Source organism: Meles meles, chromosome 16 (assembly GCF_922984935.1).
Source record: "Meles meles chromosome 16, mMelMel3.1 paternal haplotype, whole genome shotgun sequence".
NCBI classification, from domain to species: Eukaryota; Metazoa; Chordata; class Mammalia; order Carnivora; family Mustelidae; genus Meles; species Meles meles.
This window is the reverse complement of record NC_060081.1, coordinates 54,325,205-54,344,364: the sequence shown is the minus strand read 5'-3', so window position 1 is coordinate 54,344,364 and position 19,160 is coordinate 54,325,205. Positions and strand designations below refer to the sequence as shown.

The following is a 19,160-nucleotide window of genomic DNA, read 5'->3' as shown; positions in this document are numbered from 1 at the left end:
TTGTGCCTCAGTTTCCCATCTGTAAAATGAAAGGCTAGAGCAGGGGACCTCAGCAATTTCTTCTAGATCTTCTTTCTTTCAATCACATTCACTGAATTCACTGGAGTGCATTTTCTTTTTAACCATTCTGCTCATGCCAGTGGTTTGGCTCAAGTGGTACCAACCTCTGGAGTGTCCGCTTCTTGAGAAGCAGGCTGCTTTGGGGTGGAGGTGGGAACCTCAGTCTGGGATGCTTCTTCTCCACCGTTCCTTCTGAGCCACTGTAGAGGAGGACTGTGGGGCCCTGATCAGTCACTGAGCAGGAAGCAAATGATGTGAAACAGTAGACCAAAGCTATCTTTACCTTGACATTTCTGGCTTATTTTCTTAATTTGTTTGAATCAATTCCCTGATTTCTAGAGTCACAGAGCTGACTCTACTTGTAGACATTCTACAGCTCTGAGATGGCAGGCACGTGGAGATCGCCCTGCCCTGTCCCAGGGAGGTGGGGTTGGCTAGTTCTGGGGAAGAGCCGTTGGCAACCACACCTCAGCCTGAGCTCCTGGCTCCTGATACAATCTCTCCATGGCAACCGGCCTCCACTACTACTTAGCCGCCCCAGTGTACCTCGCTCAGACCTGCAGCAAGGAAACCAGCTCCAAGAGTGGCTCCGGCTGCAGAAAACATGATTAAGTATATACTGTGTGCCAGACCCCACCCCGGGCCCTGGGCACCAAGAGTGGGGAGATGCAGGAACTGGGATAGAGATGCTCACAGCTGCCTAAGACAGGTGATTATGGAGTAGAAAAAGTGAAATAACCAAGTGATGTGCAAGATTCAGAGATAGCATGGAAAGATGGCTGGCATTCTCCCAGCACACCAGAAGAAGACTTTTTGGAGGAGGTAATATCTGGGCTGCATCCGGAAGGCTGCCAATGGAAGGGGTAGGAGTTTGGAGGTCCCTTTCTGGACAGGGTCTCCTGACCCCATGAATTCAAAGGTAAGCATAACTCAGATGCTGTCTCTAGGGCAATGGCTTATAACCTTCCAAAATTACATCAGAATTGACTTAGGTAGAGGGGAATAGGGGAATCCACATCTTTTAGTAAATATCTCAGATACTTCTGATACCTACAGTATGTCCTTTTCTTGATCTCCTCCTCCTGAAACCCCTCAAGACAGAAACAGAATCCAAGGTTGGGAGGTGGGAGAGAGCACAGCATACAATCAGAAACATACCATAATAGAAACAGAATTTCCACGGTGGCGCCCTTGGACATTTGAAAGGTACACGCATGGGGTGCCTTGGTGGCTCAGTGGGTTAAAGTCTCTGCCTTCGGCTCAGGTTATGGGGATCGAGCCCTGCATCAGGCTCTCCGCTCAGTGGGGAGTCTGCTTCCCTTCCTCTCTCTCTGCCTGCCTCTCTGCCTACTTATGATCTCTGTCCGTCAAACAAATAAATAAACAAAAAGAAGAAGAAGAAGGGTACGTGCATCCCACATAACCAGGAGTAAAGTGCTGGCTTCCAAATGAGGGAGGGACCAGGATGTATCTGTTATCTGCGCCTTCTTAAATTCCTGCCTTACAAATAAGTAGTAAAACGCAACTGCTCACCAGTTTTTGTTACCAAGGGTTCTCTGTCAGGAACCAGATGAACACGAAACTGCTTTCTCATCCCTCCTGATCACTGGCTCACACTCCATGCTTTCTTCTGGGTGAATTCTTACTGATCATGAAAGCCCATTCAAAAAAAAAAAAAAAAGACATTTTGAGGGGCTTCCTAGGGATAGTTTTTAAGAGAGCACACACAAGTGGGGGTTGTGGGGAGGTGGCAGAGGATGAGGGAGAGGAATCTTAAGCAGGGTCCATGCCCAGTGCAGAGCCTGATGCCGGGCTTCTTCTCACGACCCCCAAATCTGAGCCAAAATCAAGAGTGCGATGTTTAACCGACTGAGCCACCTAGACACCCCCGCTAGCGATAATTTTTATCATGACCTTCCCCCACCACACAATTATAGGAAATTTCAGGATAAAGCAGTAAAAGTCATCTGGAATCCTGTTGTTCACATACTTTTAATATTTGATCATTTTCCAGCAACTCTTTCCTCCATCAGTTGCTGTCTTTTATGGACTCGGGGTTATATGTTTTACAAGGCATGAGTACAAGACAGAACATATAATAGGCACATCCTACTTTTCCCCACACTTGGAAACCAACTTCCCAGTTTTAAATCACGTGTTTTTGATGAAATGCTGTATTTTTGAGCATTTTCCCTATGTCGTTAAATAATCGTCAAATATAAGATTTTAAGTGCACTGTATTCTTTTGTATGGTTGAAGCATTATTTATTTTCCTACTGTTCTTATTACCATTCCCCAGGTTACTTATGTCCATTCTTTCTACCCTGTTATATATAACACAGGAGTTGGCATTCTTCTGTGTAAATCTTGAACACGTCTGTGATTAGTCCTGTAAGAAACATTCCTAGAAATGGTTTGTCCCGCATTAAAGGGAATGACCGCTTTAAAGGTTTATGACATCTCTTCCTGTTTCCTTCCAGAAAGATTGTGGTGACCTGTGTTTCACTGCAGTAGTAAATAACAGTATTCTTTTTCTCCATGCGTACTGTTGGTTGGTATTTTTCTTAATCATCTGTTCACCCCTTAAGGTCTTATCCCCTTCTGCCTTGTTTTGGAGCTGAGCTTTTCTATCTCCCCTTGTTCACTGAAGAACTAGCAGGGTCCTGTTGCACCTGTAAATACTTACAGGGCACTTCCAACTCCTGTAATAGGTGAGAGCATACCACTCCCCCATGTACATCGTCTGGCCGCACAGAAGCCTCCTCCAAACCTGCAAAATGAAAACACATTTTTCCTGGTTACAAAATAATAAAAAGTAGGGGTGCCTGGATGGCCCAGTCAGTTAAGCACCCAACTCTTGGTTTCAGCTCAGGTCGTGATCGTGGGGTCATGGGATCAAGACCCACAGCGGGCTCCATGTTCAGCACAGAGTCTGTTTGAAGAGTCTCTTCTTCTGCTTCTCTCCCCGCTCACTCACTTGTGTGCTCTCGCTTTCTCAAAAAAATCTTTAAAAACAATAATAACAATAAATAAATTAGAAGAGTCATTAATAATATAACTATCCAGAGAAAAATATGAATAACATTTTGAGACAGATCCTCCTGGACATTTTGTTCCATTTATAGTCACACACATTAGATGTATGTACGTTGAGTTATCCAAATAGGATCAAGTTAAGCAGTCTATTTTATAATTTTTTTTAAGATTTTATTTACTTATTTAACAGAGAGACAGAGAACACAAGCAGGGGGAGAGGCAGAGGGAAAAGGAGAAGCAGGGTCCCTGCAGAGCAGGGGAAGCCTGATATGGGACTCGATCCCAGAACTCCAGGGTCATGACCTGAGCTGAAGGCAGTGGCTTAACCAACTGAGCCACCCAGCCTCCCCCCGCATTGTATGATTTCTTATATCTTTCTATGTCAATAGATAAAAATTTAGAGAGGCAGTATCATTTGGTGGTTAAAATCATGGACCCTGTGCCATTTCTTACTTGATACACTATAGCCATCTTTCATGAAAGTGCTGGATTGATTTTAGGCATTCTTTTGGACAGCTCCGTGATACACTATTGCATGGCTGTGCCACAGTCTGCGGAGAATTCCTTAATGATGGATTTTTCCTCCACTGTTTTTGCTCTTACAAACAATGCGACAGTGAACATCTTTCCCTGCATACCTGTGTATACTCATGGGGATTCTTTTATAGGAGAAATTCCTAGAAGTGGAATTACCAGCTAAGTGGGCACGCAGATTTTTAAAGGTTTATCATACCTATTGCCAAACGGCCCTCCATAAATATCACACCAATTTCAAGTTCCACCAGTGGGCTCTGACCATGCTTGTTCTCCCACAGCTGGAAATGAGTATTACAGAATCCTGTGTGTCATCCTGGGTTTTCATCATTGTCATCTTATGAGGGTCATGGTACCTCTTTGTCACTTTAATTTTCTTTTCATGGTAGTGAGATTAAAACTAGTTTCCTGTGTTCAGTGATCACTTGTGTTTCTTATAAAAAGTGCCTGCCCATCGTCCTTTGTCGGTGTATTTCACTTGCTCTTTTGTGTGTTTTTCTTGTTGATTTGTAAGTACTTTATAATATTAATTACAGTAAATCTCTGTCTATACATATGTTGTATATATCTCCCTCATTTTGTTGATTTTTTTTTCAATCTTTTTTCTCTTTCTTCTTCAGTTTGGGCAATTTCTACTGGTCTGTCTTCAAGCTGACAGATCTTTTCCTCTGTGCTCTTGATTTTAAGCCCAGCCCCCGAATTATTTCATTTAAGGTGGGTCTTTTTCTCCAGTTGAAAGTTTGCATTTGCTTCTTTTTTCATCTTTTCTCTAGCTCTGCTAAGAGTCCCTCTCTTTTCACTTGTTGTTGCCCTATTTTCCTTCATTTCGTGGAACTTCATTATAATAGCTGCTTTCAAGTCCGTGTCCAGTCATTCCGGCATCCGTACTATTTTAAGGTTACTCTGTTGATTGTCTTTTCCTTTGAAGGATGGATGCCGTTTTTCTGGTTCTTCACGTGCTGAGTCATCTGGGTCTGTATCCTGGGCATTGACTATGTCGGGATTCTGTCGGTTTATTTCAGCAGCCTGCCTGGGGGTGGACCCAGACAGCAAGCGCCGTGGCACTCGTGACAGCAAAGACTCAGATCTCAGCTCAATTCTTCTATCCTCAGCCAGACTGCTTGTCTGCATTCACGCATGGGTCAGGGCCGCTCAGAGGCTTGGGCGGAGTTTATGAACTAACCTGGGATCTTTTTCTCTGACTCCTTCCTTTCCAGAGCTTCCCCCTCACACTCTAGTGGCCCAGATTGACTCGGACTATTTATTGGCTCCTCAGGTCAGAAAAATGTGGGGTGTCTGTAACAATTTTTACTGCCCTGCCCTTCACCCCCGCTGTGGCCTGTCCTTAAGGCCAAGTCACCCAAAGTTGCAATTTGCCCCATGCTGACTCCTTCCTTCAAGTTTTGACGCCTTTCCAAAATCCTTCTGTTTTGTTCACTCTCAAGTAGTGGTGTTGTTCTTTTGCGTTTTGTTTTGTTTTGGAGTTTACTGTTATCAGCAGAAGGGACCATCTGTTATGAGTCTACTCTTCCACACAGGAAACAGAAATTACAGTTTGTTTGGCTGGTTGGTATAGGCAAGTTTCATATTTTTATCTAGCCACATTTATCTGTCATTTTCTTCATGGTTTTTGAGTTGGTACTCTGCATTAAACTATCTTCTCCACCTCCTGTGTATTAAAAAGTCTGTTTTCAAGTTGGATGGAAATTGCATTCATGTCAGACTTACAGCTTCTGGTTGGATCAAAGCTCCTAGAACCAAGCGAATGCAGTTGCATTGGGTGTGGAGAGGAGGACCCGACCAGAGAGGGCAGAACCACGGGATGGAATGACTAAGACCAGCTAATTGGCTATCCCTAGAGTCGTGACCAAGACATACAGATTGGGAGACCAGGGGATGCCTTTGATGAAGAGCATCGTTAGGACTGATGTATGTCATTCTTCTATCCAGACCTCGGCCCAGAAGCATGTGGCTCTTAGCCAGAGCTGTCCTTCTCTCCACAGCCCCATCCATTCTCAGCCAACAGGAGACACCCAGCAGGGCGCACACGAGAAAGCAGTGTGGGGTTGCCCGCTTGGTTATTGGCTCTCACATAGAACCATTCCCCTCCTCAGAAGGGCAGTAGAACGTCATGGTCAAGGACCCAGGTTTGGGGGTTAGGCATACCTGGGTCCAGACTTTGACTCTGCTGTCATAAGCTGCTTAACTTCTCTGAGCCTTGGTTTCTCCTTTTATGAGATCAGCAGAAAAAAATGGGGCCTGTTTCATAGTGCTGTGAGGGCTTGCGAGAGGCAGTGCTGGTCAAGGTTTAGTCCAATAGCTGGGGCAGAGAAGACTCACTCAATGAGGAGGCGGCACTGGGCTGTCCCGCCAGAGACGTGGTATTTTGCCACCTCCGGCTGTGTGGCCCTGGGCAAACCCTGCAGTCTGTGTTTCCGTCTGCAGGAATTTCCACGTCTGGAACGAAGGCTGGTTTGTGCGAACTGACCTGGGCCCATCGTACAACGGATGGCAGGTTCTGGATGCCACCCCCCAGGAGAGGAGCCAAGGTAACCCTCTTCCGGCCCCACTGGTCACCCCCTTCTCTGGGTTTCGCTCTCTGTCCTGGCCTCTCGGTTCTTTACAACGGTAGACAGCAGCAGAAAGCCACTGAGGGTTCTCCATCCCTGGAAGGCACGATGGAATTAAACCAAAAATATTTTCAGAGAAGACTTCCCATCCTAATTTTGCCTGGCTCAGGCTGCTATTTAAATGAGTGGCTTCCCCCGCGCCCACACGACTGTTTTCACTGCTGTGGAGGCCCCGGCACATGCCAGGCAGCAAGGGAAAGAACCCACATTCTGCCAACAGTGATTTCCCCACACAGCCTCTAGTAACCTATGTCTCCCAGCACAGAAACCATCTGGTCCCTGTTGCCCCAGGGATTTAGCCCAAATTCCCCAGCTTGGCTGGAGGTCTCCATGATCACGACCCCCTGCATTGGTGGTATAGTGGTGAGCATAGCTGCCTTCCATGATCACGACCCCCAGCACCTCCATCCCATCCACAGCATCCCTCTGCCAAACCAAACTCTCCTTCCTGCAGTCTGGTCCCATCCCTGTCCCTGGGCCCAGGGCTTCTGCTCCCACTTCTGGCCCCTCACTTCTGAGCTTGGGTCCCAGACCCTCCAGGGATCTTTCTTTACCCTCTTGTGGCCTCCAGGGCATCTCTTATTTGCTACCTTCATTTTGAATTTTTTCTCTCAAATTTAAAAAAAAAAAATCATGGGGCACCTGGGCAGCTCAGTTAGTGAAGCGTCCGATTTTTGATTTCAGCTCAGGTCTTGATTTCAGGGCCATGAGTTCAAGCCCCACGCTGGCCTCCACCCTGGGTATGGGACCCACTTTTTAAAACACTTGATTATAAAAGTAACATGAGCCCATGGTTAGAAAAATTTCAAACCATTCTAAAAGGATTCACAATAAAAACTAAGTCATACCTCCCTCCCCTAACCCAGCCCCTCTACCAAAAGCAATAAGCATTACTGGATTTGGGGTGGGAGGTGACCTTCCAGACATTTTCCAGGCCTCTGTATTTCACACTTTTGACCATGACCCATTAATGGTTATAAAAGCAAGTTAGTGGGTTGTGACTATCATTTTCAGAAATGAAGTAAAATAGAGGCCCCTGGCTGGCTCAGTAGCTGGAGCATGTGACTCTTGATCTCGGGTTGTGAGTTTGAGCCCCACACTCGGTGTGGAAATTACTTAAAACTAAATCTTTTAGGGACACTTACTTGGGTGGCTCAGTGGATTGAATGTCTGCCTTCAGCTCAGGTCCTGATCCCAGAGCCCTGGAATCAAGCCCTGCGTCTGGCAGCCAGCCTCTCCTTCTCCTCCCAGCTCCGGCTCTCTCTTGCCATTTCTGTCTCTCTCTCTCTCTCAAATAAATAAATAAAATCTTAAATAAATAAATAAATCTTTCAGAAACAAAAGAAAGAAATGAAGCAGAATGGCATGGAAAGGTAGGGGGAGAGAAAAAGAAAAAAACTATTAGGAAAAGAAAAAAACTATCAGAGTGCATTGGACACAGTAAGAACAAGTACTGTCCTGTAAAACTTTTGTCTCAGGACCATCTCTGTCCCGTGATCTAGACATCACCGTTTAAAAAAAAAAAAATTGAAAGTCACTCTTCCAGACATATGAAAGTACCTGTATGTGGGGTTTTTTGGTTTTTGAGGAGGGTTTGTTTTGTTTTTAGAGAGAGGTAACAGGGAAGAGGGAGAATCTTAAGTAGGCTTCACGCTCAGCACAGAGCCTGACATGAGGCTCTATCTCACGACGCTGAGATCATGACCTGAGCCAAAATCAGGAGTCGAACTTTTAACCAACTGAGCCACCCCGGCACCCGATTTGCGTCTTTTTCGTCTCTTTGTCTTGTAAACACAAATAGAATAATCCCATTCTTTCTATTCTGCCACATCTTGCTTTATTCAGCTGGGCACTGGGTGAATGACACTCTCTATTCTCTAGTTCTGCATCTACATATCTATCTACATCTCTATCCATCTGTCTGACCTTGCCTGTGCCCAGTGCTGGAAGAGGAAGGTGATAGGCAGGGCTGGGAGCTCAGAGGAGCAAGACTCCTATGGGTTGGGTGTAAGGAATTCTTCCAGAGTAGGGAGTGAGGAGTTGGGAAGGATGATCTGTAGGGATAGAAAAGAGGCAGCCATGAGCACAAGAGGTAGGAAGGAGACAGCCCAAGGGCAGCGGGTCAGCACCTACCACGCGCCAGCGGAGTGCAGGACAGGGCTGGGTGGTGTCGCTTGGAGGGACAGGTCCCGGGGCCAGGTCCTGGGGTGGGCTGTGGCCCCTGGCTTTGGCATGCATGTGGTCTCTGCACCTCACCCCCAGGGGTGTTCCAGTGCGGCCCCGCTTCCGTTGTTGCTGTCCGAGAGGGTGATGTGAACCTGGACTTCGACATGCCCTTCGTCTTTGCGGAGGTGAATGCCGACCGCATCACCTGGATCTACGATGCCTACAACAACACCCAGAAGAAGAATGCCTCAGACAGCCACAGCATTGGCAGGTACATCAGCACCAAGGCGGTGGGCAGCAACTCTCGCATGGACATCACCGAGAAGTACAAGTATCCGGAAGGTAGGAAGGGCTCTGGTGGGGCGGTGGGGCCATGCGGCCGGGGCTTGACGGTGGAAACACAGCTTTCAGGGTGGAGAAGGGGAAATCCCTCGTACTCCTCCTGTGTTCTCAGAGCATTCTGCCTGAATGGTAGGAGGGTTCCCTGGCACCTCTCAGCTCTGCGGACTATTTCTGGTGGGGACACACTATTTCCGGTGCGGACAGACCTGTCATGGCAGATGCGGTGCTGGTAGAATTCTGCCATGGGGCCCAGCAGCTGTCAGCCCAGCTCTTCTCCAGCTTGTCCCTTTCCCACAACTGGGGTGACAGCCCCTGTGATTGGACATCACAGGGAGAACCCCCACCCCCACCCCACCCCCAAGCCACCCAGGGCTCTAGGAGAAATTTCTCAGGCAGCCTGCTCTCCAAGCCCCCAAGAAACACAGGCAGGAATCACTATCTGAACAAAGAAGTGGACAAAGACCCTGAAGATGTGGGTCCCTGCTGTGTATACCTCAGAGGCCCCCCCAAGAAACCTGAAACACCCATATGAGTCACCGGGAAGTCTCGTTTCTGCAAAGCTGCCTCTCTGCAAATCCCATTAGCAACCCTAGTTTGGAAGTTGCCCTCAGAGTCAGCAGCCTGTCTCGATGGGGACTCTCCAGGTGACGTTCATCTGTAGAAACAGCCAAGAGTAAATGAACACTGGCTCTAGCCAGCCAGTCACTCTGTAACAGGTCCTATCTCTCTCTTTCTGGTTTGTTTGGAAAGAGACTCTTTGGTTGATCTCATAGATTACAGGTTCTGAGGGGTCAAGCAAAGTGCTCTCCTAAAGGCACCCAGAGCACACCCTAAAGTGATCCTCCAAACTCTCACTGCCACTGGCTAGGGGTATCAGTCTCAGTTCACCAAAGAGAGAAGGTGGAGAGCTAGGAAATGGGGTCTGACTCCAGGTCCAGGTGGATGACCCCTCCGGGTAGTGGTACCTGCAGATACTTAGAGGCACGGGCCTAGGGTCATGACATTGATGGCCTTGGTGTGGTCCTCAGTCTGCTCTGCAGGCCATTCCATGGCTAGGGTCAAACAGCCCTTCTCTCAGTCCATACACACGCACTGAGACCTACCCAAGCGCCTGCTACATGCCAGCTCCAGGGAGGCAATGAGGGACATGGCAGAGGAGGCCTCTGCTCCCCCCTGCCCCCCGCCCTGAGCTCACATGTGTAGAAGTATTTTCAATACTGTCACAATGGAGAAACAAGTATGGGGGCCAGGGAACAAAGAATCAGGGGCTGGAGGTCAACTCCAGTCCAACGTTGATCACCAGAAGACCCCAAGCAGGAGTCTTAGGATCTCGGATCCCTTGCTTCCTCACCCGTAAAATGAGAATAGCAGTGCCCGTCTTCAGCAGGATTTAAACGAGCTGGTGTACAGAGGTGATGCTTATCAACTTAGACATCTACAGCATCACTGGAATAATGACCCCCTGAGGTGCCTTTTGAAGTGCACTGCTTACTTGGATGTACGTCCTTTGCGGTTCCTTCCCTTACTGTCATACCTTGATTGTGCCTGTTGAAGGGCTCTGTCTGTCCCAGCAAAACCTCCAAAGCCACAGAGAAAGGCCAGGCCATGGTCGGGTTGGGGGTGAGTCCGGCAGGACCCTTGGCAGTGCCCCAGCCTCTCTGTGTGTGACAGCAGAGCCGGTCACATTGCCAGTTGTTGCCCCGTTCTCCTTACCTAATGATGCCAGCTTTTCTGCAAGGGCCCCAGGGAGGAAAAGCTCATAAAACGGGTTGCTAAGCATTTGTGCAATGGCTACACCAAAGGAGAAAACAGTAGCAGGAAGCTTAGTCTTGAGTAAGCCCATCAGGTGACCTATATAGGTATCTGGGCTCTGAGCCTCGTTGTGCAAACACGCCTGCTTTGAGGTCTCCGGGCACAGAAGGCTCAGCTCCCCGCACATACATCAGCCCTGGGTGTGGACTTACAACTCGGCTGCAGGATGGGAAGGCACCAAAAAGAACCCAACCCACCAGGAGCTATCAGCTCGGGTAATCTGGCTGCCTGCCTCCTTTTCAGCAGGATGTTGGGGGTGGGGGGGACTTGGACTATGGGTGTAGACACCTAGGGACTGCTCCCTCTCTGCCTCTCTAACCCCAAGATTAGACCAGTTGCTTGAACCAGTCGCTTCTCGTCCTTAGGACCTTACTTCTAATGTGATGGGCTTGGATGAGTTGCCCTCTGAGGTCTTGGCCACTTATTACATGGAACTTATGGGAAAGGCCACCATGGTTGACTTTGAGGGTACACTGTGGCCACGCTCTGGGGGCCGTTTATACCATCACATTACACAGCGCTCACAATCTGAGTCAGAGTCAGAAAATCCATCCTTTGTGTTTTTAAAACCTGAAGTCTCTCAATAACTTAAACCAGTCGTAACTCGGAACCAAACCAGCCATGGGGAGTTGTTTTTTGTTTGTCTTGTTTTGTTTTGTTTTGACAAGGGCAGAAGCGCCCCTCTTTGACCTCGAAGCATCTTTAGAAACAAAGCAGAATAACATGGGAACGTGGTTTGGAAACAATTTTTTTGGATGAAGCCAATTCTAAATCATAGCTTTTTTTTTTTTTTTTTTGCTTTTTTTGCTTAAGAACTCATTCTACCCTTTTTTAGACTCCGTTTTTGTTACTTGTGTCTAAAGGAGCTGTTTGTTCTCACAAGGGACCTTTTCTCCAAATATAAAGAAATACAGGAAACGAAGAAAAGGGAGGAGCAACCAATCTAGTTAGCCTGAGCCAAGTATCAGGCCATACAGTAGTTTCGTGCAGGTTCTAATAAAGCGTTCCCTACAGCAGTTTGGAAACGCAGAGCTGACCGGCAAAGCACACAGACCGTTTGGTCAGTGAGCCTCATGTTAAGGAGGATGAAATGGGGAGACCTGGAGAGCGGGGACACTTGCTTGGATCAGAATCCTTGCAGAGCCAACAAGGCTGCCACCCCTTCCCTGAGATGCTTCCCTCTTTCCCCATCGTGCAGGTTCCAGCCAGGAGAGACAAGTGTTTGAAAAGGCCTTGGGGAAACTCAAACCCCATGCATCCTTTGGTGCCACCTCTGCGAGACCCTTGGCACGAGAGGAAAGGGAGCCCAGCATCTCAGGGAAGTTCAAGGTAATTGGCATTTTGGAGGTGGGCAAAGAGGTCAACATGGCCCTGTTGCTCAAAAACCTGACAAGCGACATGAAGACGGTGACTGTGAACATGACAGCCTGGACCATCGTCTACAACGGCACGCTGGTGCACGAGGTGTGGAAGGACTCCGTCACAATATCCCTGGATCCCAAAGAAGGTAACTCGTCCTGTGGTTTGTGGGGGACGCCATGCACCCAGGGTGGCTAATGGCCTTCTGGGATTGGAGAGTAACGGGGCAATATGGGGGGTCTTGGTCCTGGGTTTCCTACTGCAAAATCCAGGCCCACCCCCCATCTTCTACAGTCTATTTCTGCCACCCCTGCCACCTACCACCCCCACCCCACAATGCATTACTTTTCAGGTTTGACCCCAGGGGGGTTGCAACATACAGCAGGGTCTTAAACCCTCGTCCAGTGTTCCTCCCCGCATAGCTGCCAGGTGGGGAGCCTCCTGATTCCCGAGGGCAGGGATGCCTGAGAATGTGGGAGCAGCAGAGACTGGCGGCTGCTGGGAAGGAAGCGAGGCGGAGCAGCAAAGGGCTGGTGCTCTGGGAGAATTTGCGGGCAGGTGTGCTCACATTGGCAAAATCCTCCAAGCTGTTATGAAAAGTTGAGACTTACAAAGCAGATTAAGAAGGGTGGGGTGGCTATTTGCTTCACATAAATAAAAACTGATTAATCATACAGCCCATTTTGAAAGAGCTCTGTCTGTAGGGAAACAAAGATGCTTTACACCTGCCAGAAGGCAGCATCCCTAGCAAACCTGGCTGCTGGCAGAATTTTAGCAGAAACCTGCCCCACACCAGAAGCAACCGCCAGGCTCCCAGCTACCGTCAGAGCCCAAGGGAAGAGCTATTTCTGCAGGCCAAAACTAGTTCACAAGAGGAAAATGGTTAAAAAGTTTTTTTAAAAAAAATTCCTTCTCTGCGTTCATCTGCCCATTCAGGGCAGGCCAGGCTGATTCCTCTGGTGCCAGCAGCAGAGATAGCTTCCTCCTCAGTATATGACCCTGTGGGTGCCAGGGCACCCCAGGCCACCCAGCGTGACCACTGAGAGAGAGGTGGGAGTGACCTGGACCACAGAGGAGGGAGAGGGGTCCTGAGGCTTAGGAGGAGCCAGGTAAAGGGACAGAAGGCAGGGGAAGGCATTTCCACTCAAGGGAACCATGTGTGTCCAAGCGCACAGGTGACCATAGGCCTGTGTTGTCAGAGGACTGACGGGAAACACAGACGACTCTTTCAAGGGAGAGGTAAGGTTTTAGTGATGCAGGGCCAGAATGAGGACTCTGAACTTTATTTCTGAGGCAGCAAGGAGCCACGGAAAATTTCTGAAGTGATAGGGAAAAGGGGGAGCGTGGTCTTGGCGAGGGTGTGGGGGGGCATTATTGTGACGCTACATCTGCCGGGTGCGTGGGGGTGACTGGGAAGCAGGAGGGACCAGCGGTGGGGAGGTGGCTCAGGATGCTGTCACAACAGAATCCCAGGAGATTAGTTGACCTGGGAGGATGCTGAGCGCGTCCGGGGCTAATCCCTGGCTTCCCTTCCTAGTTATTATTTGTTGTCATCATTAGGCAATCGGGTAGCATTTGTATTCTTTCCTGCCCTCTGACATTTTCCAGAATGGGAGGAAGCTTCAGTCCCTACCAGCCCATTCTCCTGAGAAGCTGCCCAGCCAGTCAGAAGCCCGGTGCCTCCCCAGCCTCTGCTCTGCCGGGTGCCCAGAACAGGGGCATGTTTCCCACAGAGCCGGGCGGGGAGGGCTCAGTCAAGCCCGGGGCTGCAGACCTTCCCGGCTGGCTCTCCGCCATCTTGGCTTGGCGTCAGCTCTGAAGTTTCCAGAAATCAACCCCCCTCCCTCTCACTCTGCCCTCCTTGGCTTCTCCTTCCAGAAATACAGCACCCCGTGAAGATTACATATGCTCAGTATGAGAAGTACCTGAAGGCAGATAACATGATCCGGACCACAGCAGTGTGCCAGGTGCCTGACGAGGCTGAGGTGTTGGTAGAAAGGGACATCATCCTGGACAACCCCAGCCTGACCCTGGAGGTAAAAGTGGGTGAAGGGGTGCCCGCCCCGCCAGCCCGGACCTGCCGGCACCCCCGAGCCACAAAGAAGCTAGGGAACTTGGCCTAGCTCGGGTCCTGCCTCTGGCACACAGATGGGCCAGAGCTCCTGCTCAGACCGGCATCCTTGTTCCTTGTGATAAATAGGCACATTTGCCCATGGGCTTCTTTGGTTCTGGTCCCAGAGGCACTGGGGGCACCCGCTGAGAAGCAGCTGGAGGGACTCCTCAGCTCCCTCACCCACTCAGCTCTGAGCACCTGCCGTGTTCCGGGCTCTGCCAGGCTCAGGAATCACAAAGAGTCACAAGAGGAGGGTCCTGCCCAGGGGGAGCCCACAGCCCAGCCCCTGACCATGTTGGGAGAGTGTATCAGAATGGGGCACCCCTCGCTTGCATCTCTCCACATTCAAGATGCCAGAGTACAGAATCATGGACTCTGAGGAGCCTGCTCTCCTGCTCCCATACCCTGCCACTTCACACATGAATGAACTGAGGCCCAGAGAAGAGAGGGTATCTGCCATCGCTGCCAGAGCCAGGGCTGGACCTCAGGCCCTGGGACTCCCAGCCCAGGGCCCTTTCCAGGTGTCTGGGTGTGTCCACAGCCAGCAAGAGCATCTTCCCAGTGGTTGAGGATGAGGATGTCTCTGTCTCTGCTTTTAAGGCTTGTTTTTGGCTGTGACTTGGCTCCCAGGTCCTTCCTAGGAGCCCAGCTGCGGGTGGGGGATGGGAGCTGCTGGAGGGGGCTTGCAGGTGCACCTGGGATCTCAGCACTAAGCCAGTACTTAGGCTGACTCTAAGCCCATCCCTTCCTGTCTAGCCTACCTGGGACTTACCCACCCTTTCCTTCTCCTCCAGCCCAGGATGGAGGATACCAGAGGCAGACAGCATGGATCTGAGGGGTGAGGGGCTGGCGGGCAGGGGCAGGCAGACAGATGGGCGGAGGAGACAGATCTTCCCGTGAGGTCCCACAGAGAGGCTCACAGGTCAGGTCCACCCACATCTGTTGTGTCTCTACCATCTGCCCCAGCTGCCTAGACAATGCTTGCCTTTTCTGTCCCATCACAATGCCACCAGCATTGCAAGCCCAGATTTCTAGAGAAGCCAGGTAATTGTGGCCTCCTTGGTCCTACCCCTCCCTAAGCTGCACCCTAGCTGCCGGGATTTCTGACCTCAGAGGGCAGAGACCAAGGGAACGCGCTCCCATGCAGCCAGCCTGGGACTGAGCTCTTTTCGTTCTTTTGGTTGGTGAGGACCATCCTTCCAAATGCAGATCAGTCTCCCACCTCAGAGGGGGAGCTAGTGACTGGACAGGCAGTTTGGGGGAAAGCAGAGAGGGGCAGGAGTTCAGCCGTTGAATCTCCACCATGAATCAACAGCCACACTGAGTAACCCTTGATCTCTGTGTCTCAGGCGCCCCAGCGCTGTTATGGGGATAATAAAATACTTCCCTTGCAGGTGTCCTGCCCTCAGAGAAGCCTTTCCCTTATGTGTCCACTCCCTGCCCCTCCAAATTAAGCATGGTCCCTAGTTACACACCCTTAAGAGCCTTCTGTCCTCTCACTTTGTTCTAGTTGAAGTCAGACATTTCTTTATTTGTGTACTTGTTTGGTCTCAGTCTCCTGCAGACTGTCAACTCCACCAGGGGAGGTGCTGTCCTGTTCTGGGCCCATCACTGCCATCCCTGGTACAATATGTTGGAAACTAATCAGAATTTGTAAAATAACCAGGACTGGAGCTGAGCACTCCAGGCCGGCGCTCTGCCCCACCCACAAGAATCTTCATTGTCAGTCCACAATTGTCCTCTGTGTGCTGAAGCCTCTCCTGCTTCCCAAGACATTTCCAAGGACTGTGCCTGGCTCCAGCAGACCTGATGGACAGCTGAGGGCTGATGCCCCTGCTGAGGTGGGAGGTGACATCAGGTAGCAGCCAGTTCAGTTAGGAAAAGGTTCCGTGCTAAAATGATCTGTGTTTAAAGGAAGGTAGTTTCCCCCTGCTTATTCTCCTTTATCCTCAAACATTCTTATAGCTTTATCTTTTATTCAACACTTTGGCTCTGCATCTTTCAGATTTCCATATCAAGTCAGCTCTGACTTTAAAGAGACTATAATATCTTTAGAAAGGAGATTAGAATATAAACAGGCTGAAAAGGTGCCACCGAGAACTTTCTTACTTAATCTTTTAAAAAGGCATCTGAGGGCGCCTGGGTGGTTTAGTCAGGAAAGCATCTGACTCTTGATTTTGGCTCAGGTCACAATCTCAGGGCTGTGAGACTGGGCTTCACGCTGGGTGTGGAACCTGCTTAAGATGCTCTCTCTCTCTCACCCTCTGCTCCTCTCCTGCCCTCTAAAAAAAGGGGGGGCATCTGGTCATTCTTATTTTGGACATCCTTGTGTGAATTTCGTCCTAAAACAACCTCATGTTTACCTCAGCCTTCAGAGCATCAACATATTCTTGTCTTGATGAAAAAATCGATGCTTAGCTCACTTGGAGCAAGGTACAGATTTTTAAACTCCGGGGTAATCTCTATGAAAAGATAACAGTTTTGGTGAAATCCCATGATCTTATCAGGCACTGATTGGCAACAGACATTAAGGACATTCCATTGTGGAATCAGACCATGAAATCTGAACTTTTTTCCAAAGAGTGATGTCCTTCACCTTGGTCCATGAACCACTGATGCTGGGACGCAGATTTCTGGTGGCTCTTGTAGTCTCTTTTGGGAGTATAAACAGATTTGGGTCAACAGGCCAGGGTGGTAAGCAGCAATAATGAAAGAAGAACAAACACATGAAAATCTCAAACTGAATATCAACATGAAAAATATGGCAGTGGTGATGTAGTCATGTTGTATCCCAATGACGTAAAATTACGTGTCCCATTGTTGCACAGCACGTCACAGCCGTAAGTGAGTTCCATGGGAAGAATTACACATACATACATACATACATACATACACATGGTATGTGCCAAGTATTGGCAGATAACCCAGGGCCTAGTAAGAAGAGAGAAGGCTCTGGAACCAGAGAGGCCTCAGTTGTTGAGTTTATCTGAACTGAAGCTTTATTGCTGTCACATGGTAAGAAGGAGAAAAGGAATCCCAAAGCCACACCATTTCATGTTCTATTTCCCAGATGTTCTCTTCTGCATCCATGATCTCATTTGGTTCTCTCTGTGCAAGGCAGGGAAGGACGATTAGCGCTCTTTATCAGATGAGGGAGTTGAGGCCTAGAGAGATGACGTGTCCACTCAGTCATGGCTGTTTCTTGGCAGAAACACAGCTTTCTCTTCGACAGCAAACCAATAGTCCAGGTGGCTTTTCCGATGGGAAACCAAGGCTTCTCTGGCATCTGACCAAGGACAGTGGGATGCGGGAGCCCTGCCCAGACCACAACACAGCACACAGGGAAGCTCTGGGCTCCAGAAGTTTCAAAGGACGTCCATAGACTGGTGTGTCCTCAGAGGAAAGGGGCGTGAGTTGAAGTGGGAGCCCAGTGCCATGTCCTGTGGAGCAGAGCGTGAGGCTCTGAGGACGTGGTTGGGGAGGTATGTCTGGGCAGGCTCGGGCCTCCCAGGGAGGGTGCTTCTGGGCTAGAAGGGGAGACATAGGACCCATGAGTACGAGCCTCAAGGAAAGTACTAAGTTCAGAATGAAATAGTCCCAGCCCACTGAGCAGCCCATATGGAGCTCGACTATCCTGGGAGGGGGCTTTGCCCTTCCCAGGATTACCATGAACCCAGCAGAGGAGCTGAAGTGCTCTCAGCGGCTACAATGTGCTGAGTCTCCCTCTGAGCCCAGGCGTCCCATCTGAAGCATGGGGATGAGAACAGGTTCCCAGGAACCCCCTGCATGGATGTATTCCCATCCCCAACCAGCCTGGCCAGCCGAGTGGGCTCTCACCGGGTGGCAGGTGAGCTGAGCAGCCAGGCCCTGATGTGATCACCACCCTCCCTGTAGGTGCTGGACCAGGCGCGAGTGCGGAAGCCCGTGAACGTCCAGATGCTCTTCTCCAACCCGCTGGACGAGCCAGTGAAAGACTGCGTGCTCATGGTGGAGGGCAGCGGCCTGCTGCTGGGTAGCCTCCGGATTGAGTGAGTCCTGGGCCTCAGGGGCCAGCGTGGGATGGTGGGAGAGGGTCCAAGGGGGCCTCCCCACAACCCCGGGGGGACCCTGCCTGTGGATGTGCACATTTGCTTCTGGTCTGGGGGTTTGCTGGACCGGAACTCCTGGGAAGTCGAGATCACCAGAGCTTGGAGCTGGTGCCCAGGGCTTAACATATGTGGGAGATCACGGGACTCCCTTTCTTCCCCTGCTGAGGACCCCAGTGTTTGCAGGGTCTGTGACCCAGGAAGGCAGCCAGAGGGAGACCCCTCACCAGTCCAGGATGGGAGGGCCACAGAGGGCCTGCCTCGCCCAAGGTCCGGGACACGTCCCCACCAACACTAACCCATGCCCTCCCTCACTCAGCGTGCCAACCCTGCGCCCCAAGGAGCGGTCCCGGGTGCGTTTTGAGATCCTGCCCACCCGGAGTGGCACCAAACAGCTGCTCGCTGACTTCTCCTGCAACAAGTTCCCTGCGATCAAGGCCATGCTGTCCATCGACGTGGCCGAATGAAGGGCCCAAGGGGCCCCCATACAAACTTGGGTGACACGGAGCAGGAAGGGCTCACCCGTGGCTTGAGCCCCCTGCCCATGCTGTCCAGCCTGGGAAACCCTCAAGACAGCCTGGACTGGACCCCCAGCCTTGGGCCTACGCCCTCTCCCTTGCTCCCAGGCTGGGGGGACCCCACCCCAGCGGGGACTTCCTCACTTTTGCACATTCTGCGGGAGCCCCATGGCCCTGCTCAGTTCTCCAGCCCATCAGCCCTGCAGGACAGAGTGGCACCTGACCCAGCGGCTCTCTGAATGGATACAGGGGAGAAGACAGTCCACACTGTTTGCTGGTCCCAAGCCTGCAGATGGGACATTCCTACCCATCCCTTGGGCCACCGTGGGGGGATGGGGATGGTTGGCACTCACATCTTTACACTCAAAATAAAGGTTAAAAAGAATGAAATCAGCACGGGCTCTGCAAAACCACTGCTTTGCCTCAGGAGGTGGAGCAGAAAGAAGGCCGGAGGCCATGTTCTTGGGGAGAAGGGAGGACCCAAAGGGGCCTTGTTCCCACATTC

The 19,160-nt window shown here is 50.4% G+C and overlaps 1 protein-coding gene across 1 annotated transcript in view; it reads left to right on the top strand.

The window, feature by feature from the left end:
• TGM3 (transglutaminase 3) overlaps positions 1-18,656 on the top strand; it is a 38,398-nt gene extending 19,742 nt beyond the window's left edge. Inside the window, exons 9-14 of the mRNA XM_045980558.1 lie at positions 6,076-6,179; positions 8,523-8,768; positions 11,779-12,087; positions 13,818-13,975; positions 17,947-18,080; positions 18,457-18,656. Coding sequence (XP_045836514.1) covers positions 6,076-6,179; positions 8,523-8,768; positions 11,779-12,087; positions 13,818-13,975; positions 17,947-18,080; positions 18,457-18,604 — 1,099 coding nt within the window. The 3' untranslated portion in view covers positions 18,605-18,656. The remainder of the gene's footprint in view (positions 1-6,075; positions 6,180-8,522; positions 8,769-11,778; positions 12,088-13,817; positions 13,976-17,946; positions 18,081-18,456) is intronic.
• The last annotated feature ends 504 nt before the right edge of the window (positions 18,657-19,160 follow it).